Here is a 17,710-nt window from a genome sequence, read left to right on the forward strand (position 1 = left end):
CCCTGACTGGGAATCAAACCTGTGACCCTTTGGTTCATAGGCCAGAACTCAATCCACTGAGCCACACCAGCCAGGGCCCCCTGACTGTTTTGTACCTACCAGTTATGCTTCTTAATCCCTGTACTTTTCCCCCCATTGTCCCTCTTGTCCCTCCCAGCTGATAACCCTCCAAATGATCCTCAAGTCTATGATTCTGTTCCTGTTCTAGTCAAAGTCAGATGCTCACTTACCCTCTGAATGCTATGTTTTTCATTTTCTTTGTAAGGCCGAGGTGGGTGCTCCAGCCTCACCCCTGGTTCCGACCTCCCCACAAAGGTGCCTTGTCTGTGGACATCTGCTGGTGTCTTTCTGTGACTGAGACCGAAGACAGGGGCCATGTATTTTGCCATCTTGCGGATATCATTCTAAACTTCTCTTGCATAAAAATGTGTTTTCCTGGTTTCCTCTTGTTACCGACACGTGTGATCTCATGGCTCACCGAGCTTCTTGGAGGCAGTGTCTTTGGCTTTATTTTATTTTATTTTTAAAAATTATTTATTTATTTTTAGAGAGAGAGGATGGGAGGATAAAAAAAAGGGAGAAACACATCAGTGTGTGGTAGCCTCTTATGCACCCCAACTGAGGACCTGGCCCACAGCCCAGGCCTGTGCCCTGACTGGGAATTGAACTGGTGACTCTTTGGTTTGCAGGCTGACAGTTAATCCCCCTGAGCCACACAGCTAGGGCTGTCTTTGGGTTTATATCCTGCATCATAGAGCTGTGCATTTGAAACCTATACAATCTTATTAACCAATGTTGCCCCAATACATTTAATAAAATGAAAACATCCAGTCATTAAACAAAAAACAAAACAAAACATAAAAGCGAGTGACTTGGAATTTTCGATCAGGTGACTCTTCTGTCTCCATATCTTTGGAGAAGGTCACTGGGCTTTGCATTCAGAGGCCTCTTGTCCCCTTGACCCCTCCTGACCTGCTCAGCCTCGTGGTGTCTGCATGATTGGTCTGACACCAGGGGCTCCCTCCGCTCCCTCCTGCGGGGACGTTTTAGGACTGTGTCATCTCTCGGTCCCGCAGAGCCATGTCCCACGCTGAGAGTTGTCTGCTTTGTCCCTAGGCCAGGGCACCTAGTTACTGGGGCTGGGGAAAGGCTCCCTTTCCCTTCCTTTCGCCTGAAGTAATATCCTCAGGACGGTCTGAAGCTCCTAGAGACAGAGCTCGAAATGGGCATTTTGTATGAAGGATTTAACCAACGGGCGTGCCGTGCGGCACAGCAGCACCTGATTGGAAGATGGAGTCCTTCTGATGGACCCGTGGTTACAGGGCAGAGTGATGGCAGCTGACACGGAAGCGAGGGAGCACCCAGCACAGGTGTGGCCGGGACGGGGTGCCTGTCTCAGCCCTGTGCCCAGCGAGCTGGAAGGGACGTCACACCACACGTTTGGTCCCTTCACAGGTTTCGGTGCCGGGCTCAGCACTCCCGTGTGAGTCAGTCATGGGCCTCCGATGGCCGCGCAGTAGCCTGATCTCTTAGGAAACATGTCCCTGGTGTGGCTCTGAGCAATTTCACAGAAATGGGGGCGCCTGCTATTTATCATCAGCCGCACCACAGAAGTTGGTGAATTGGCAACGAAAGCCTCCACCCCGGAAATATGCCCACTGATTCTCAGGTCTCATTTAAGGTGGGTGCCAAGCTATGGAGAGGATATGTGATGGGGATGATGTGTGTTTCCCATGTCCCATGGTGTACTGCAGTATGTCACGAATATGGGAATGGCATTAGCTTTGAAATATTTTCTTTATTATTCTGTATGCTTGATGTATTACATATTCTTTGGAGGTTGGCATGGCTGAAAGTTAAGGACCATGGTTATTGTCAATTAAGTGTACTCATATAACGGATTGCAATTTCAATACAAAGTTGGCTTCATAGGAGCAGGCCGGTACCCAAGAACGTCAGGAAATTCAGCATTTACATCAAATGCAGGCCCGTGAGGCTATCAGTCCCATGGGAAGAGGCCCTGAGGAAGCCCAGCCACCTTCTCTTGGTAAACTTTATCAAAGGCTTCGCTCTGGGCCACTGTGAAGTGATTCTTCCAGTCCCCAGTGATTCCTGTCAAACACAAATTAGTCCAGATCAGATTTGTAAACAAGGTCTCAAGCCTGTATTTGTACTTCTCTGTCAGACATGGTCATAAACAGTCAGTGACAAACTCACCCAATATAGCCAAGTGGTTAAGTGTCTGTTGTCTGGATTCACATGCCATTGGCTGCCATCCCAGACTACTAGCTGAACAATAGAGCTGACTTCAAGCCATGACATCTGTTTAATAGGATGTCCCAGTACCGGCCTCATAGGGACATAGTGATGGTTAAGCAAGAACAAAGGCAACAGCAGCAATAACACCTAACAGACAGGAAGTAATTTCTCCTCTGCCATGCACTGTGTTAGGATATTGCTCGTCTGCCTCTTTTAACATGTAAGACACATCTTTGGGACAGTGGAGGTTCTTTTCTCCCATGTTACTCTTCCCCGGGGTCCTGGAGCTGGGGCTGGAGTTCTCGGTATAGACCGTGACCCCCACGTCAGTCCTCTGTCCTTGAACTCTGCACCCGTGACTGGCATAGCACCCAACTGCACAGCCCAGAGCTTCCAACCTGCAATTTTCTTTACCTAGAATGTTCTTTTCTGGGTAACCCACCCGTGGTCTGCTGTCATCTTCTCTTTAAGGTCACCCCACGGCTCTGTTTTCAATCCAGGCTGACGTGGAATATTCCCAGGCTTTGGATTCAACTCGCTTATTTTTGTGTTTAGTGAAGATGTGTGGTTTTCATCACAGAAGTCTCAGCTAAACATTTGTTTTGAGATAAGTCTCATATCTTTCCTCTAATTTTTCTCTCCACAATGGACCTATTTTAGGGGTTCTTTTGGTGGAACAGATATTCCCATTGTCCATACATGTGCAGAGATTGTCACTCTGCAGGCTTAGGGACCACACTAGCACTGTGAGTGGTATCTCCATGTAGAAAACATGAGTGTGCTCTACGTGATGGGCAACATCTAGGAAACGGGTGGGACAGTTAGCACCCTCAGAGGTGTGGGGTTCTTCAGCAGTGCTTCTTGTTTCTGAGTTTGCTTTACACCCTAATAAATATAAAAACCCTTCAACAGTTAAAGTCAGGTCCCACTTATGTGACTTGTGTACACTCAGATATTTCCATCATCCCGTGTCTTAGTGCATCAGTAAAAGGAGGAAGTTCACTGTTCATCTACTTCATGTCATAAAACCAGAAACACTCTTACCTTTTCTCATGAACTGCCCTTTGCTGTGGTCCATTATGGCATCAGATAGTAGAGAGAGGTTGCTCATTTTATTGTCTTTCATGGCTTGGAAGGACACGTTCTTGAGGACAGAGTTCAGTTCTTCCGGGCTTAGCTTCACGCCCAAGAATTGGCTGACTCTCTCTACACTGGCTCTTATGTCCTAGAAGGAGCAGCACAGAAGAGGAAACATGAAACTGAAGTGTAAAAGGGAATAGGAAAAAGAGACAGCAGAGAATGAAGGGGTGGGGGAGACAGAAAATGAAGGAAAGCAGGCAGAGCATTGAATTGTCATGATCATCTTGAAAATGTACAATCTGATCAAATGAGGGTTTATAAGCAGATGCTCTTTAGAGACAAATACAGTGTGAAATTCATGTCAGCCACTTCCTTCCGGTGCCAACCATCCCTTCCTATGAATATTGACATAATCAACTCCTTCAGGAACTCCCTTCCTGCCAGTCCATCGGGAACATGTCTATACTTCCTGCACCCAGGCCACCCTGTCAAGTCCCGCCTTACACTTCAGTCGCACCTCACTGTTCTGGCTTCCCAGATGGATTCAGATTTTTCCCTGGAATCATTCATAGCGTTCAGCAAGTATGTATGTTATCAAGCTCTTCCTCAGTGCTCACATTAAATGCTGGAAGGAGACATAACTAAGAAAACTAGAGAACACGTGCCAACTAGGGAGGGCGATGAAGAAAAGAGTGACATTTCTGTCATCAGCTCTGATAGGAAGTGTAGAATGGAAACATTGAAGAACGGAGGGAAGGCAGAGAGCTGTGAAATGAAGTCGGAGAGAGTGAAGTTTGTGTAGAAGAACTACCTGATGGAGCTCCTCATATGAAATTACTAGGAAATTCTCTTTTCCTTTCATCTGCAGCCAGCCACGAACATGGTCAAACCATAAGCCAAATGCCACTGGAAGAGAAGTGAGAGAGAAGGTGACTAGTTCTCACTCTGAGCTTTGTTGACCAGGCAACTCTGCACCTGTCGGCCAGGCCTTAGGAACTTGATGAGCAAGTGACTCCTTTGCATGAGAAATGGAATTCTGCATATATGATCTGGATGGCTGAGCAGAGGGTGCTGTGCAAAATAATCATATTTAAGATGAGTTCGCCATCCTCTTAGGAGGAGATGATTGTGAATGCTGAAGAGAATTTGGCTAGAAAACGAAAGAGAACTCAAACCCCACGTTGTTTGGAATCTAGATCTGTGCTCTTTTTGTGTTAACAGTAGGATGTAGTTACCGGAAGGCCACACGTGTTCCTGTCTCTGTTTTGCCCACCCCACAGCTTGGGGACAGCACGTGTTGTGAGAAGTGTTCTCTTTCCCGTTGCCCGTCTTTGCGGATGGCTGTAGTTGGGTAATTGTTTGTCGCGGGTTTCTATCACTTCGATACAGTTGTTTGTTTGTTTGAATAGGGCATCCATTGGATAAGGGCCATTTGAAAATCTTGTAAATCAATCTCTTTTTTTTTTTTTTTTTTTTGTATTTTTGTTAGGGTTTTTATTTCCTTTGGAGAAAAGGGGAGTTACTCAAGAAAGTGCAAAGGCCAGATTGTCAGAATTTTCAAAATTACCCTGGATAGGTTCGTACCATTTTCCATCGCACCGGAAACACTTGAGCACGCCTCCTGCCCAGAGTCTCCCCACCAGAACGTGATTCAAATATTCTGAGTGGCAGCTGTGGTTAGCTGAATAATGGCCCCCACAAAGCTGTCCGTGACCAACTCCCAAGATCACTTTGGAAGTGTGATTAAGGATCTTCAGATGGAGAGACTGTCGTGGATTACCCAGGCGGAAACAGTGTGATCCCAGGGGTCCTCGTAGGAGAGAGGCAGGGGTGTGAGAGTCAGCGAGGGGATGTTACGATGGCAGAGTCAGAAGGATGTGGCCAAGAGCTAAGGAGTGCAGGCGCCTCTTGATGCTGATAGGACAGGAAGTAAATTCTTCCTCAGAGCCTCAAGAATGGAATGTAGGTAGATTCTCACATTAATTTATGTCCATAAGACGTAATTTGAATTTCTGAACTTTAGAGCATAAGGCAATTTTTGGTGTTGCTGGAAGCCTCTAATTTGTGATCATTTGTTACAGCAGTGATAGAAAAGTAATATACTTCGCAATATGGTAGAGAAGAAGTGGAATCTCAATGTAGTTTAAATTCACACTTCTACTTTTTTTTTTAGTCTGGTTGTTCTACTTAGAAAAATGTGTAGAAGCAAAGCATAGTGACTAAGGCGCTGTGTCAATTAGAGCTATTCTAGATTTCACAGTATTAAGATTGGATTGTAATGTCGTCTAAACCACGAGACAGTAAGTCCTGGGTGTGAGGGGCAGAAACACCACAGTTTCACCTAGAACCATTGTTTTGAGTCAGACTCACCTGTTCCCTGAAGAAACCATTCAAAATATTCTTCAAATGAATCTGTATTTCTGGCTGTCTTCACTGCTCTCCAGAAATGATAACCAGAAACAACAATATCTCTGGGATTTCTTATGATATAAATACCCTTAAATGAGAAAGAAGAGAGGTAACAAGAATAAATGTACACATTTCCCCTGCATCCAGGATTTTGGCCACTGGAGAAAAACCCTACTCTCATTAAATTGTTTAGCTACAGTTCAATCTTCTTTAATTCATTCATTTAACAATTTTTTATACTTTAATTTAATCTTTATTGTATTTTTTTCCCATTACCACTTAGTCCCCTTGTACCCCCTTCCCCCAGCATTAACATGGTTTCGAGAACCCGCCCTGTTGCAGGCGTTTACTTAGGGTTTACAGAAGAGAAGGGGCAGAGGACAAGATGTTCGTCGTTACCCTTTCCAAGGACATTACAATACTTGTCACGAAGGAAACTGTGGCTCCTCCATTTGGCTCAAGGTCTGTTGTCATGTGTACAGGGGCGACGCCTGAGACGTGGAGGAGACTGAGCACAACTGGGCTGTTGATCCAATGGCTGAGAACGGCCAAGTATTGGGGCCCAGGATGGAAATCAAAGCAAGAAAGTCTCATGTCCTAGTGGGAGCTGCGTCCCCAGGGAAGACAGGGCGGAGCACAGCAGGTCTGTGTGATCACGGCTGGGTGTGCGACCTCCTTACACACTCAGCAACGAGAGACCCGCTACGTATGTGAGCATCTTTAGTTTTCAACACCGCACGCTGTAAGCTACTGAGAATATTTCCTGTCATTGAACACAGGTCCCCCAAATCCTGACGAACATACAAGCCAACAACCTGAAAGTCCATCTACCTGGAGAAACTTCAAGTTAGTTCTGTCGGGTTAACCACTTCCAACCACAGCAGTCATGTCTGAACAGGTTACTTTCCACGGCACGTGCAGCTTTGAGGAGGTGATTGCCTACTTCTGTGATGACGGACTAGCAGGTACAGGCCCATGTCCACGCTACAGAATGCTGTGTCAGGGGATCCTTGTCAGAGAGGAGGCGCAAGGCCATGAGAGCCAGGGATTCGTGGGAGAAGGAACCCCGCCAATGGAGCCCCCTGCTCTCCCCTTATCTGCCAGCGGATTATTTCCCTTCTCTAGCAGACACCATATGACCCAGGCCCACCCGTCATGCTGACCTGAGGAGACAAAGTCAAAGTGGGGGTGAGGGGGCAGGTGACTGGCACTGTCACAGTGGGACATCAGGAAGAAGGGAGGCCCTGGCCAGGTGGCCCAGGTGGCTGGAGCATCGTCCCGTACACCAAACGGTGGCAGGCTCGATCTGCAGTCAGGGCGCACACCTAGGTTGCATGTTTGGTTCCTAGTCGGGGTGCATGTGGGAGGCAACTGATCGATGTTTCTTATATTGATTTTCTCTTTCTCTCTCTCTGTCTCCCTTTTTTCTCTGTAAAATCCATAAATATTTCCGTGGGTAAAGATTTTCTTAAAGTTAGAAACACAAAGAAAGGAGGGAGGTCTGCTGTAGGTGCCTAGGATGTGTGAGCCAGGGGCCTCTGAATCCCCCGACCGTCAGGGGTCAGCACGCACTCACCAGAGGGCAGCTCCCGCTACCGGCTCAGTGGCACCTGAGACCCCGAAGATGGATTCATTCCATCCAGCGGGGAAAGTAGAATAGAAGCCCCACTTCTTATCAAACACAGTAGAGCCCTGATGAGAATGAGAATCTGCCTTCAAAGCTGAAGGACAAAGTCAACATAACCCTTAATATGAATCTGGTAGAAACTTCCTTCTACAATGACATGGAGTTTTACAAACACGTAAGGTGAGGGAACTGATTTATGACTGGAAGTTCTACCCTACAGGAAGGAAGTAAAAGAAGTCTTTCTGTCTTGTGGAGAGGTCATGGTATGTGTCAGGAAGGGAGGAAGAGCCTTAGAAACAGAGTAAATAAATAGAGCACAATATTTTCTTTGTTCTTGTAATTATCTTAAAGGACCAATGACGTTTAAAGCAAAATAATGCCATGGCTGGCTAACATTATTGATGTAAATCTAAAAACTACGGGGCAATGGCCCACGAAGCTCTGTTGCTAAAGGGAATCCTGCTCCCTCCCTCAGACCCAGATCACCTCCAGACGTTGCCCTCTGTCTGCCCAACCCCATCAGCACGGCCACCGATGCGTTACCTTTTCCTTCCTGCTTCACCTCCAGTTACTGCATTTCTTAAGATAAATAGTATTCACACAGCAGGCACCAGGGTCTGGTACTAAGCTAGGCTTTCAGGAAACAATGTTGTCACTATTGATATGAACTAATGATGTGTCTATTTTTGCCTATTTCCAATTTTTTTTTTTTTAGGAGGAGGCTTGAGTTTATCTTCATCATCACCTGCCTCCCAAGCCTTATGCAGAGCCTGACACACAGCAGGTGTCTAATACGTAAATGTAGGAAGAAAAGCTTCAGGAAAGCACACACAGTGACTGCAGATCAGGGAGGGAGGCACACAGATGTGTGAGTGCGTAATGAGTTCAAATACAGGGAAACACAGTTTCAGAGATGTTGCATGGGCCAAGGTCCGAGCCCTCATTTTCTGACCTGAAATCACAATCATTTTATAGAGCGTGGTCCTGAGCTGTTTTTATTTGTTAGTTCTCAGTCTCATTTATTCCTTTGTTTCCAACATTTTCTCAGAGCTCTCTCATGTTACACATTCAGCCAAATCAAGGTAAAAATAGTAGCAACAACAACAAGGGCTTGAGACTTTCAGCCAAGATGGAGGCCCAGACAGACACGCTGCATCTCCCTCCACTACTAAGAAGGAACACAGCTACCTCAGAACTAGAAACAACCAGAAGTTCCAGAAAACCGAGCTGCATGGAACTCCAGCAAACAAAGATATAAAGAAGAAATACTCATCCAGACAGGTAGGAGGGGCGGAGCCGGGGTGGAGAGGACGTGGAATCGTGGCGGCGGCAGCAGCAGGGGCAGTAGCAGGCTGGCAGAAAGCTCAGTCACATGTTTTAAAAAGTCAGGAGGGACACCTGGGGGCTGTTCTCAGCTCCTCACTGGACCACACAGGTCACTGTCCCAGCACCAGGGAAAATCAAGCCTCATTGCTTCTGACTGTGCAAACCAGTGGGGGTTGGAACGGAGGCATAAACTTCTAGTCTCTCAGCAGAGTCCGCTTGTTTAAAGGGTCCCCATGAACCTAGAACATCCGCAGACACACCCACTCTGAGAATGATGGCCAGGGCAGCAGCTAGAGGGGCGCCAGTCCAATGCGGAAGTGGGAGAGGTGCCTGGAAAAGGGGTGAGTGCTGGGCTGGCGGCATTGTTCCCTCTCAGACCCCTCCCCCGCATACAGCACCACAACGTGGTGAAACACGTCACCCTGTACTGACGAATCCCTAAGGCTTCATCCCTTACAACATAACAGGAGTGACAGCTCTACCTGGGATGCGGAGGCAAACAAACCCAGGAGCCTGTCAGAATGAGGAGACAGAGAAGTATGGCCCAAAAGGGGGAACGAATCAAGGTTCCAGTGGGAGAACTAAGCGACGAGGAGATAGACAACCTAACAGACGCAGAATTCAAAACACTGGTGATAAAGATGCTCAGGCTTGACAGATATGCTTGAGTATGGCAAATGCATAAAAGAAGTGAAGGCTATGCTAAGTGAAACGAAGGAAAATCCACACAAAACCAATGGTGAAGGGAAGTAAACTGGGGTTGAAATCAATGATTCAGAACATAAGGAAGAAAAAAACTGTCAACCAGTGCAAAATGAGGAAGGAAGAATTGAAAAAAATGAGGAAAACTTCCCAAATTTTGCGAAGGAGATGGACATACAGCTCTGGGAAGCAGAAAGGGTCCTGGGCGAGCTGGACCCAGAGGGGACCACACCAGGACACATCATGATTGAGATGCCAAAGGTGAAAGATAAAGACAGTCCTGGGGCAGCAAGAGAGAGGCGGAGAGTTGCCTACAGGGGGGTGCATATAGGACTATAAGCTGATTTCTCAGAGGACACTTTGCAGGCAGGAAGGGACTGGGAAGCAGTATTCAATGTGATGAAAGGAAACCTACAATCAAGATTACTCTCTGCAGCAAAGCTATCATTTGGAATGGAAGGGCAGATGAAGTGCTTCCCAGACAAGGTAAAGCTAAAGGAGTTCAACATCACCAAGACATTATTATATGAAATGTCAAAGGGACTTACTTAAGAAAAGGAAGATCAAAACTGTGAACACGAAAATGACAACAAACTCACAACTATCAACAACTGAGTCTAAAAAATAAAAACAAAATCCAACTAAGAAAACCAGAGTAGGAACAGAATCTTAGGTATGGGGATCATTTGGAGGGTTATCAGCTGGCAGGGGGAAGGGGGAGAAATGGGGAAATGGTGCAGGGATGAAGAAGCATAATTGGTTGGTACAAAATAGACAGGGGGAAGTTAAGAATAATATAGGAAATGATGAAACCAAAGAACTTATATGCGCAACCCATGGACATGAACTAAGGGGATGGGATTGCTTGAGGAAAGGGGGGTACTGGGAAGAGGGGAGCAAAGGGGAAAAAATTGGAACTACTGTAACAATAAAATATACTTAAAACAAACCAAAAAACTGTAAGGATGGCGATCACAGTGAAATGAATCTGGCAGCACAAGAGAACAAATAGAAATATAGCACAACGTTAGTGTAATCTGTGACCTGTGACATTAGAATATTTTCATAATATTTTACTACCATGTTGCCTCAATGGCTTATGGGGGTTTCATACGAGGTGGATCATATTTTTGGTGTCATGCATCTTAAACTATAATCTCCAATGAGAAAAACTGCTCCCTGGTAGCGCAGGATCACTCAGTACTACAGCCTTCCTTTCAAGCCCCTGACATGATGCATCGAAAGCTGTGGATCTGCCGAGTGGAACACACCTGCCCAGTGTAGGTGATGCCTTGATTGCAGGAGCCCAGGTGGGTGTCAAATGTGAGACCAAATGCAACTTCCTCTGAAACACAGGTGCTGGTTTACAGCTGGGACGCTTTTCCCGTGGTCCTGTCAACGTGGGGAGCCTGCGCTGGTCTTGCTGCCAGAATTTGTTTTCCTAAAGACTGAGTCTGCTGTGGACCGATACTGGGGAGACTGTAAGGAACAGCACTAGGCCTCGGAATAAGCTTTTCTAATATCTCACTTTGCTGCAGCACGTAGGAACCACGCCCTTGTATCCTGGCCAGCCTGGGATGCAGTCCAAGCTGACGTGGCATTATTAGCTCACCTTGGCCTTGGACTTGAAGAACGACTTGGGGAAGAATTGAATGGGGAGGTGGGTGGTGTAGAAACGTGGGTCTTTCTGCTTCTCTATCCGTTCAAGGCCTGACTGTGTTTCCACCCACGGTGAACGTTCGCAGCTGGCAATAGATTGTACCCAGGTGGGGTCTCCCTTGGTGTGGATCAGGTTGATGATCTCCTTTATCCAGTTGGTTCCTGCATGAGAAAGAACAGAGTGTTACGTCCTTCAAATGACTTCTGACTCCCCCATGACGTCCTAAAGACACTTATTTCAGGAATGCCGCCCATATCCATGAATCTACCTGATGTTTCATTTCCATTTACTTTTAGTCACGTTCAAGTGATCCTTCATTCTTAAACACTCGGTACCTTTGGCTTCCACGAGAGCATCCTCACCTTTTGCCCCACTACTGTTTTTAAATGTAGAAATATTAAATTGTGGTAAATTACACATAACAGAAAATGTAGCGTCTTAACCATTTTAATCCAGTCAGCTTATTAGTGTTAAGTTCATTCACACTGTTCTTCGCTCAGATGCACAGAACTCATTTCTATGCCTGGGAAACAGCAGGCTCCCCCTGCCTCCCGCAGCAGCCTGCTGTCTGTCTCTGCACCCGGCCACGCTCGGCACCTCGTATGAGCGGACGCACACGGTAGTTGTCCTCTGTCACTGGCTCATTTCACAGGCACAGGGTCCTCAAGGTTCATCTATGTGGTAGCAAGGGTCAGAATGTCCTCCTTAAGGCTAAATACCACTCACGGTGTGTTTCTGTCGCATTTTATTTCTCTTTCATCCATTAATGGGCACTTAGGTGAATTTCATCGTTTGGATCTTGTGAAGAATGGGGCTAGGAATGTGGGTGCACAGCTCTCTCCTCCGGTCCCGGCTCTGAATTGTGCTGGTTTATACCGGAAGGAGAACGGCTGGAGCCCTGTCCCTCTTGCTCCCACTGCTCAAACTCCTTGGCTTCCTCTGAATCACGTAAACAACCCTGGTCCCCGCAAAATAATGGCGCCGCTTCACACACAGAGTGTGACTCACGTGTGCACTGGCAGGCAAGGCAGAGGGGGTGTTACTAAGGAAGAAAGCCTCTAGGAGCCTCTCAGACACCATCAGAGGAGTGAGCTCTGTCTTCTCCACGCAGGGTCCTTCTGTGGAAGGACGGCTCGCAGGTAGCGCAGGTGAGGAGTCGTGGACACACACTGTCTGTGAGGCAGACGCTCCTTTTGACCTGACAGTGGTCACAGGCTGAGTTTTCCTACTGAAGTGAACCTCAGGTTCAACACACACCTGGAGTCCTGGAAATGCTCCACAGGACAGAGGGTCTGGGATCTTTGAAAGAGCAAAGGTACTTGTTGCTCTGTTGGAAGGGAGACCCGGGACGGAAACGCTCAGCATTGCCGCCACCTGCTTCTGCCTTTGAATGAGCAGAGGACTCACTGCCCCCAGCTCACCTGCTCCTGGCAGACATGAGGCGGACCCACAGTCAGACGGGCCAATGGGGTTGCCCCGCTGAATTTCTGAAATTTCGAACAAAGTGGATGAATGGGTTGTTTTTAGACAGTGCATTTAAAATAAAACGACTCACACTCTGGCCAGGTGGCTCAGTTATTTGGAGTATCGTCCTGTACACCAAAAGGTTGTGAGTTCGACCCCCAGTCTCTTACACTGATGTTTATCTGTCTCCGTTCTTCTCTAAAAGTTAGTTAGTTAGTTAAAAATAAAAATAAAATGAAATAACACAAATCCCGTATGTTAAGATGTGCTTACTAGGAACTCTGTTGCAAGCACCCATCTGCGTCTACACTCTTGTACTTGGTTTATTTGTGTTACTCCTGACCAGGTAAGTAGGAGAAAGTATGTTTTGCTCCAAATATTCTTTATTTTATTTTTAGAGGGGAAGGAGGGAGAAAGAGAGAAAAAGATCCATTTGTGGTTGCCCCTCACGTGTCCCCAACTGGGGACCTGGCCCACAACTCAGGCATTTTGTCCCAACTGAGAATCGAACCACTGAACCTTTGGTTCAGAGGCTGCTGCTCAATCCACTGAGCCACACCATCCAGGGCGCTTACTGATTTTAGAGACAGGGGAGGTGATGGAGGGAGAAAAACATCTATCGGTTGCCTTCTCGTACGTGCCTCGACCGGGGACCTTTCCCACAGCCCAGGCGTGTGCCCTGACTGAGAATTGAACTTGAGACTCTGGTTCCCAGGCCTGTGCTCAATCCACTGAGCTACTCCAGCCAGGGCTCTCCATGTATTCTTATCCAATACCCTCAGTATATTGTTGAACCTCTGGGCAAATGCCCTTTCTAAGTATTTACATTTCTCCCAGATATGTTCTCTTGTATTTTCCAGCACTCAACACTGTTAAGTCTTCACAACCAAAACACTTAGTGCCCAGGACAAAGCGTCTGTGATGCAGTCGTTCAGAAATGCTGCCCAAGTTTAAGTTTCCAAATCAATTCGAGCCCACAGCCTGAATATTGCTCACTGCCCATTCCTCTGTCACTAACCCAGTCTGATCATGGCTGCCCACGGACTCACCTACTGACATGAAATTCTGAAATCTCATCTCATGCTCCCTACTGACCCTGAATTCTTAAAGTTCCTGCATTGGAGAGAGGACCTGGTGATTTTTACACACATGCACTTGTCCCTGTGCCACTTAAACGCTCTCCATGAAATAAGCCAGTGAGCCAAAGAGGGCTACCTATGATCTCACTTCTATGTGGAAGCTAATGTACAAAAACTGATGAACAAGATAAAAACAGAGGTATGGGCACATGGAACAGACTGATAGACCTCAGACGGGAGTGGGGAGGGAGGGGCTGGATGAAAGAAGGTGGAGGGATGAGCCAAAGAACCTACATGCATGACCCACAGAGAGTCAACAGGGCAGTGATGGCCAGACGAAAGGAGGGACGGGTGTCATGGGGAGGTGGGCAAAGGGGGAAAAATGGGGATGTCTGTAATAGTGTCAACAAGAAAGAAATAAATGCTCTCCATGGCATTACATGGCCTTGGAAGAGTTTCCTAAATCTTTAACATAAGTTTCAGGTTCCACACTGACTTTCCATTTAAACACAACCAGCTTCACTTCCTGCTACTACCCTGTCCCTATACATCACAATTTTTTTTTTAGGTTATTGATTATCTCTCGGTATCTTTCAAATATGGACCACTCCACACGTAACCCACTCAGCTCTGTTCTCTATTCCTCTCTGACAAAGGCTCTTTTCTTGAACAAAATTATTCTGGTTTTCTGAACCCTATTCTCAACTGGATATTGACCTTGGCCTTGTGTGTCCATCATTGCTGCGTGAAGTTTAGCAAGATTCCTACTGAGTCAGTAATGAAAGTGCTCCCACTATTGATATAGATTATGGTCCTTCATAGGTAACCCAAGTGCCCTCATCCTCAATTTATGATCCCGCTTTCTTACCTGACTTTGGGTAAGAAATTGTGATGATATCTTCATCCCTCACCACAAATTGATCCCGCAAAGATCTCAGGTCTCTAATCGTATTTGTAGGGAAAGGAATCCCTTCAATCCACAGATAATCTTTAGCCATCTCAAACAGCAGCCTTCCAAGCTCGGTCTTGTTCTGGTCTTAGTAATAGGCTGCTTCCTGTTTCTGATTCAGATCATATGTAACAGGCTGAGCAATCCAAGTTTCCTGGATGACGGTTATGAAATGAAGAGTCACGGTGTTCTTTACTTATTAGCCAACTCAGAATCTCTTTTATGTGATCAATTAAGTCCACACTGGGGGACGCAGAAGGTTAATAGAGAAAGAGAGGACAAGAAACATGGATGTTTTTTCTTTTTTATTTTTTTAGGTATATTTTATTGATTATGCTACTTTTCTCCCTTTGCTCCCCTCTGCCCAGTATTCCCCTTCCCTCCAGCAATCCCCTCTAAGTTCATGTCCATGGATCATGCATATAAGTTCTTTGACTTCTCCATTTCCTCTATTATTCTTAACATCCCCCTATGTTTTAAAAATATTTTTAAAAATTTATCTTTAGAGAAAGGGGAAGGGAAGGAGAAAGAGAGGGAGAGAAACATCAATGTATGGTTGCATCTTGCACGCTTTCAGCTGGGGACCTGGCCCACAACCCTGGCAGGTGCCCTGACTGGCAATGGAACCTGTGACCCTTTGGTTCACAGGCTGGAACTCAATCCACTGAGGCACACCAGCCTTGGCCCCCTGTCTATTTTGTTCCTACCAGTTATGCTTCTTAATTCCTGTACTTTTCTCCCCATTTCTCCCCCTTCTCCCTCCCAGCTGATAACCCTTTAAATGATCCTCATACCTGTGATTCTGTTCCTGTTCTAGTTGCTTGCTTAGTTTTTGTTTTTGCTTTAGATGCAGTTGTTGATAGTTGTGAGTTTGTTATCATTTTACTGTTCATGGTTTTTATCTTCCCTTTCTTAATTAAGTTTCTTTAACATTTCATATAATAAAGGCTTGGTGATGATGAACTCCTTTAGCTTTACTTTGTCTGGGAAGCACTTCATCTGCCCTTCCATTCTAAATGATAACTTTGCTGGGTAGAGTAGCCTTGGCTGGAGGTCCTTGCTTTTCATCACTTTGAATACTTCTTGCCAGTCCCTTCTTGCCTGCAAAGTTTCTTTTGATAAATCAGCTGATCATCTTATAGGAACCCCTTTATAGGTAACTCTCTGCTTTTCTGTTGCTGCTTTTAAGATTCTCTCTTTATCTTTAACCTTTGGCATTTTTGTGGTCCTCTTTGTGTCCAACTTGTTTGGGACTCTGTAATTCCTGGACTTGTATATCTATTTCCTTTGCCAAATTAAGGAAATTTTTTTCTCATTATTTTTTCAAATAATTTTTCAATTTCTTGCTCTCCCTCTTCTTCTGGCACCCCTATGATTTGGATGTTGGCACTTTTGGAGATGTCTCAGAATCTTCTTATTCTCTCTCTTTCTCTTTTTAATTCTTGTTTCTTCATACTGTACTGGTTGACTGTTTATTTCTTCCTTATGTTCCAATTCTTTGATTTGAGCCCTGGCTTCCTTCCCTTCACTATTGGTTCCCTATGGATTTTTCTTTATTTCACTTAGTGTAGCCTTCATTTCTTGCCTTATGCGTTTGCAGTACTCAGTGAATTCTCTAAGCCTCTATCACCAGTGTTTTGAACTCTGCCTCTGATTGGTTGGCTATCTCCATTTTACTTAGTTCTTTCTTTATTTCTTTCTTTTTTTTTTTTTTTTTTTGAGTTTTGATCTATTTTTCCATTTGGGCCATATTCCTTTGTCTCCTCGATTTTGCAGCCTTCTTGTGTTTGTTTATGTGTATTAGGTAGAGCTGCTTTGAATCTATCTTGGCGCACCTGTACATTGTAGGAGCAGAGTCTTAGGTATTCATCAGTGTGGGGTGACCGATTTAACCACGTTGTGGTGCTGTATGTGGGGGAGGGGTCTGAGAGGGAACATGGCCGCTTGCTCAGCGCTCTCCCCTATTCCAGGCACTTCTCCCACTTCCTATATGTGACTGGCGCTCCTCTAGCTCTTGCCCTGGTGAGGGTTCCCAGAGTGGGTGGGTTTGTGTACATTCTAGAGCCCTGAGGGCCCTCTAAATGGACTCTCCTAAGAGAGGAGCAGTTTCTTCTGCTGCCCCAAGTCCCACTGGTTTTCACAGCCAGAAGCAATGAGGTTTTATTTTCCTGGCGCTGGAACCCTGGACCGCGCGATCTGGCCTGGGGCTGGGATCGCTCCCCAGGAGTCCCTCCTGGCTTTTATCTGCCACACATGAATGTGGGACTGCTGGTTCCACCAGCTGCCACCGCCACTTCGCCTCCACCACACCGCGTTTCCTCTGCCCTGACTGCCCATCTCCACCCCTCCTATCCATCTGGATGAATACTTCTTTAAATCCTTGGGTGTCAGACTTCCATACAGTTCAACTTTCTGGTAGTTCTGGTTATTTTTTGTTTTGAGATTAGTTGTGATCCTTCTTATGGTTGTGCAAGGGGGCAAAACATGTGTATCTACGCCTCCATCTTGTCTGGAAGTCTGCTTTTCCATTTAAAGGCAATTTCTGGGAATATGAACCTGATGCTTTTTTCCTGCCACATAATTATCCTTACTCTGTGTACAATTTCTCTCAGGTTCCACAGGTAACTGTTGAATAAACTGTGAATGCCTCCAATCAAATGGTATATAGAGAGCCCATAAAAATGGCAATTTAGATTCATGTTCTATATGGTCTTACAAATATGTGAGCCATATTCTCACATGACTGGCAGTATTTTTAATGTTCATAAGAATAGAAATTGGTAGAATGCCTACATTTTTCTAACATCCTAAAATTGAGGCAGGATAGTAAGAAGCTTGGGAAATTTCTGGGTGAGTGGAATGGGGAAATGGAGATAAGATAATTAAACAAAACCAAACAATTTTCACAACTCACAGCCAGTGAGTGAATCTCTCTCCCCTAACCAAGGACACTTGAGGGCAAGTGTTTTATCACTCTCCTCGCTGACCAAAGAGTACATAGCTTCAATTATCCTATTTGGGGAGACAGAGGAAAGAGACCTAAGAGACCCAATTAATGCCATTTGGGGCTTTGTACTAAATTTATTGCGGTGACATTGGTTGCAAAACCATACAGGTGGTAAGTGTACATCTCAACAAAACATGATCTGCACCCT

General features: G+C 45.8%; 1 protein-coding gene across 1 annotated transcript; it reads right to left on the reverse strand.

Annotated features, from left to right (window-relative positions):
* Positions 1-1,802: 1,802 nt before the first annotated feature.
* LOC149995586 (sulfotransferase 2A1-like) lies at positions 1,803-14,785 on the reverse strand. Its single transcript, XM_090261295.1, has 6 exons — positions 14,475-14,785; positions 11,016-11,224; positions 5,710-5,836; positions 4,151-4,245; positions 3,304-3,484; positions 1,803-2,112 (listed from the first exon to the last, which is right to left on the reverse strand). The coding sequence occupies exons 1-6, from the start codon at positions 14,602-14,604 to the stop codon at positions 2,000-2,002; spliced, it is 855 nt and encodes a 284-aa protein (XP_090117421.1). The 5' UTR covers positions 14,605-14,785; the 3' UTR covers positions 1,803-1,999.
* Positions 14,786-17,710: the final 2,925 nt, after the last annotated feature.

Source organism: Furipterus horrens, unplaced genomic scaffold, assembly GCF_987537825.1.
Source record: "Furipterus horrens unplaced genomic scaffold, mFurHor1.1.pri manual_scaffold_13, whole genome shotgun sequence".
NCBI lineage: Eukaryota > Metazoa > Chordata > Mammalia > Chiroptera > Furipteridae > Furipterus > Furipterus horrens.

Coding starts and splice junctions, on each gene's coding strand:
- LOC149995586 (XM_090261295.1), bottom strand. CDS start 14,604: ATGGCTAAAGATTATCTGTGGATTGAAGGGATTCCTTTCCCTACAAAT. Junction 4,246..5,709: donor ATGGTTTCTTCAGGGAACAG/GTGAGTCTGACT, acceptor CTTCTCTTCCAG/TGGCATTTGGCTTATGGTTT. Junction 2,113..3,303: donor AGGGCAGTTCATGAGAAAAG/GTAAGAGTGTTT, acceptor TGTGTTTGACAG/GAATCACTGGGGACTGGAAG.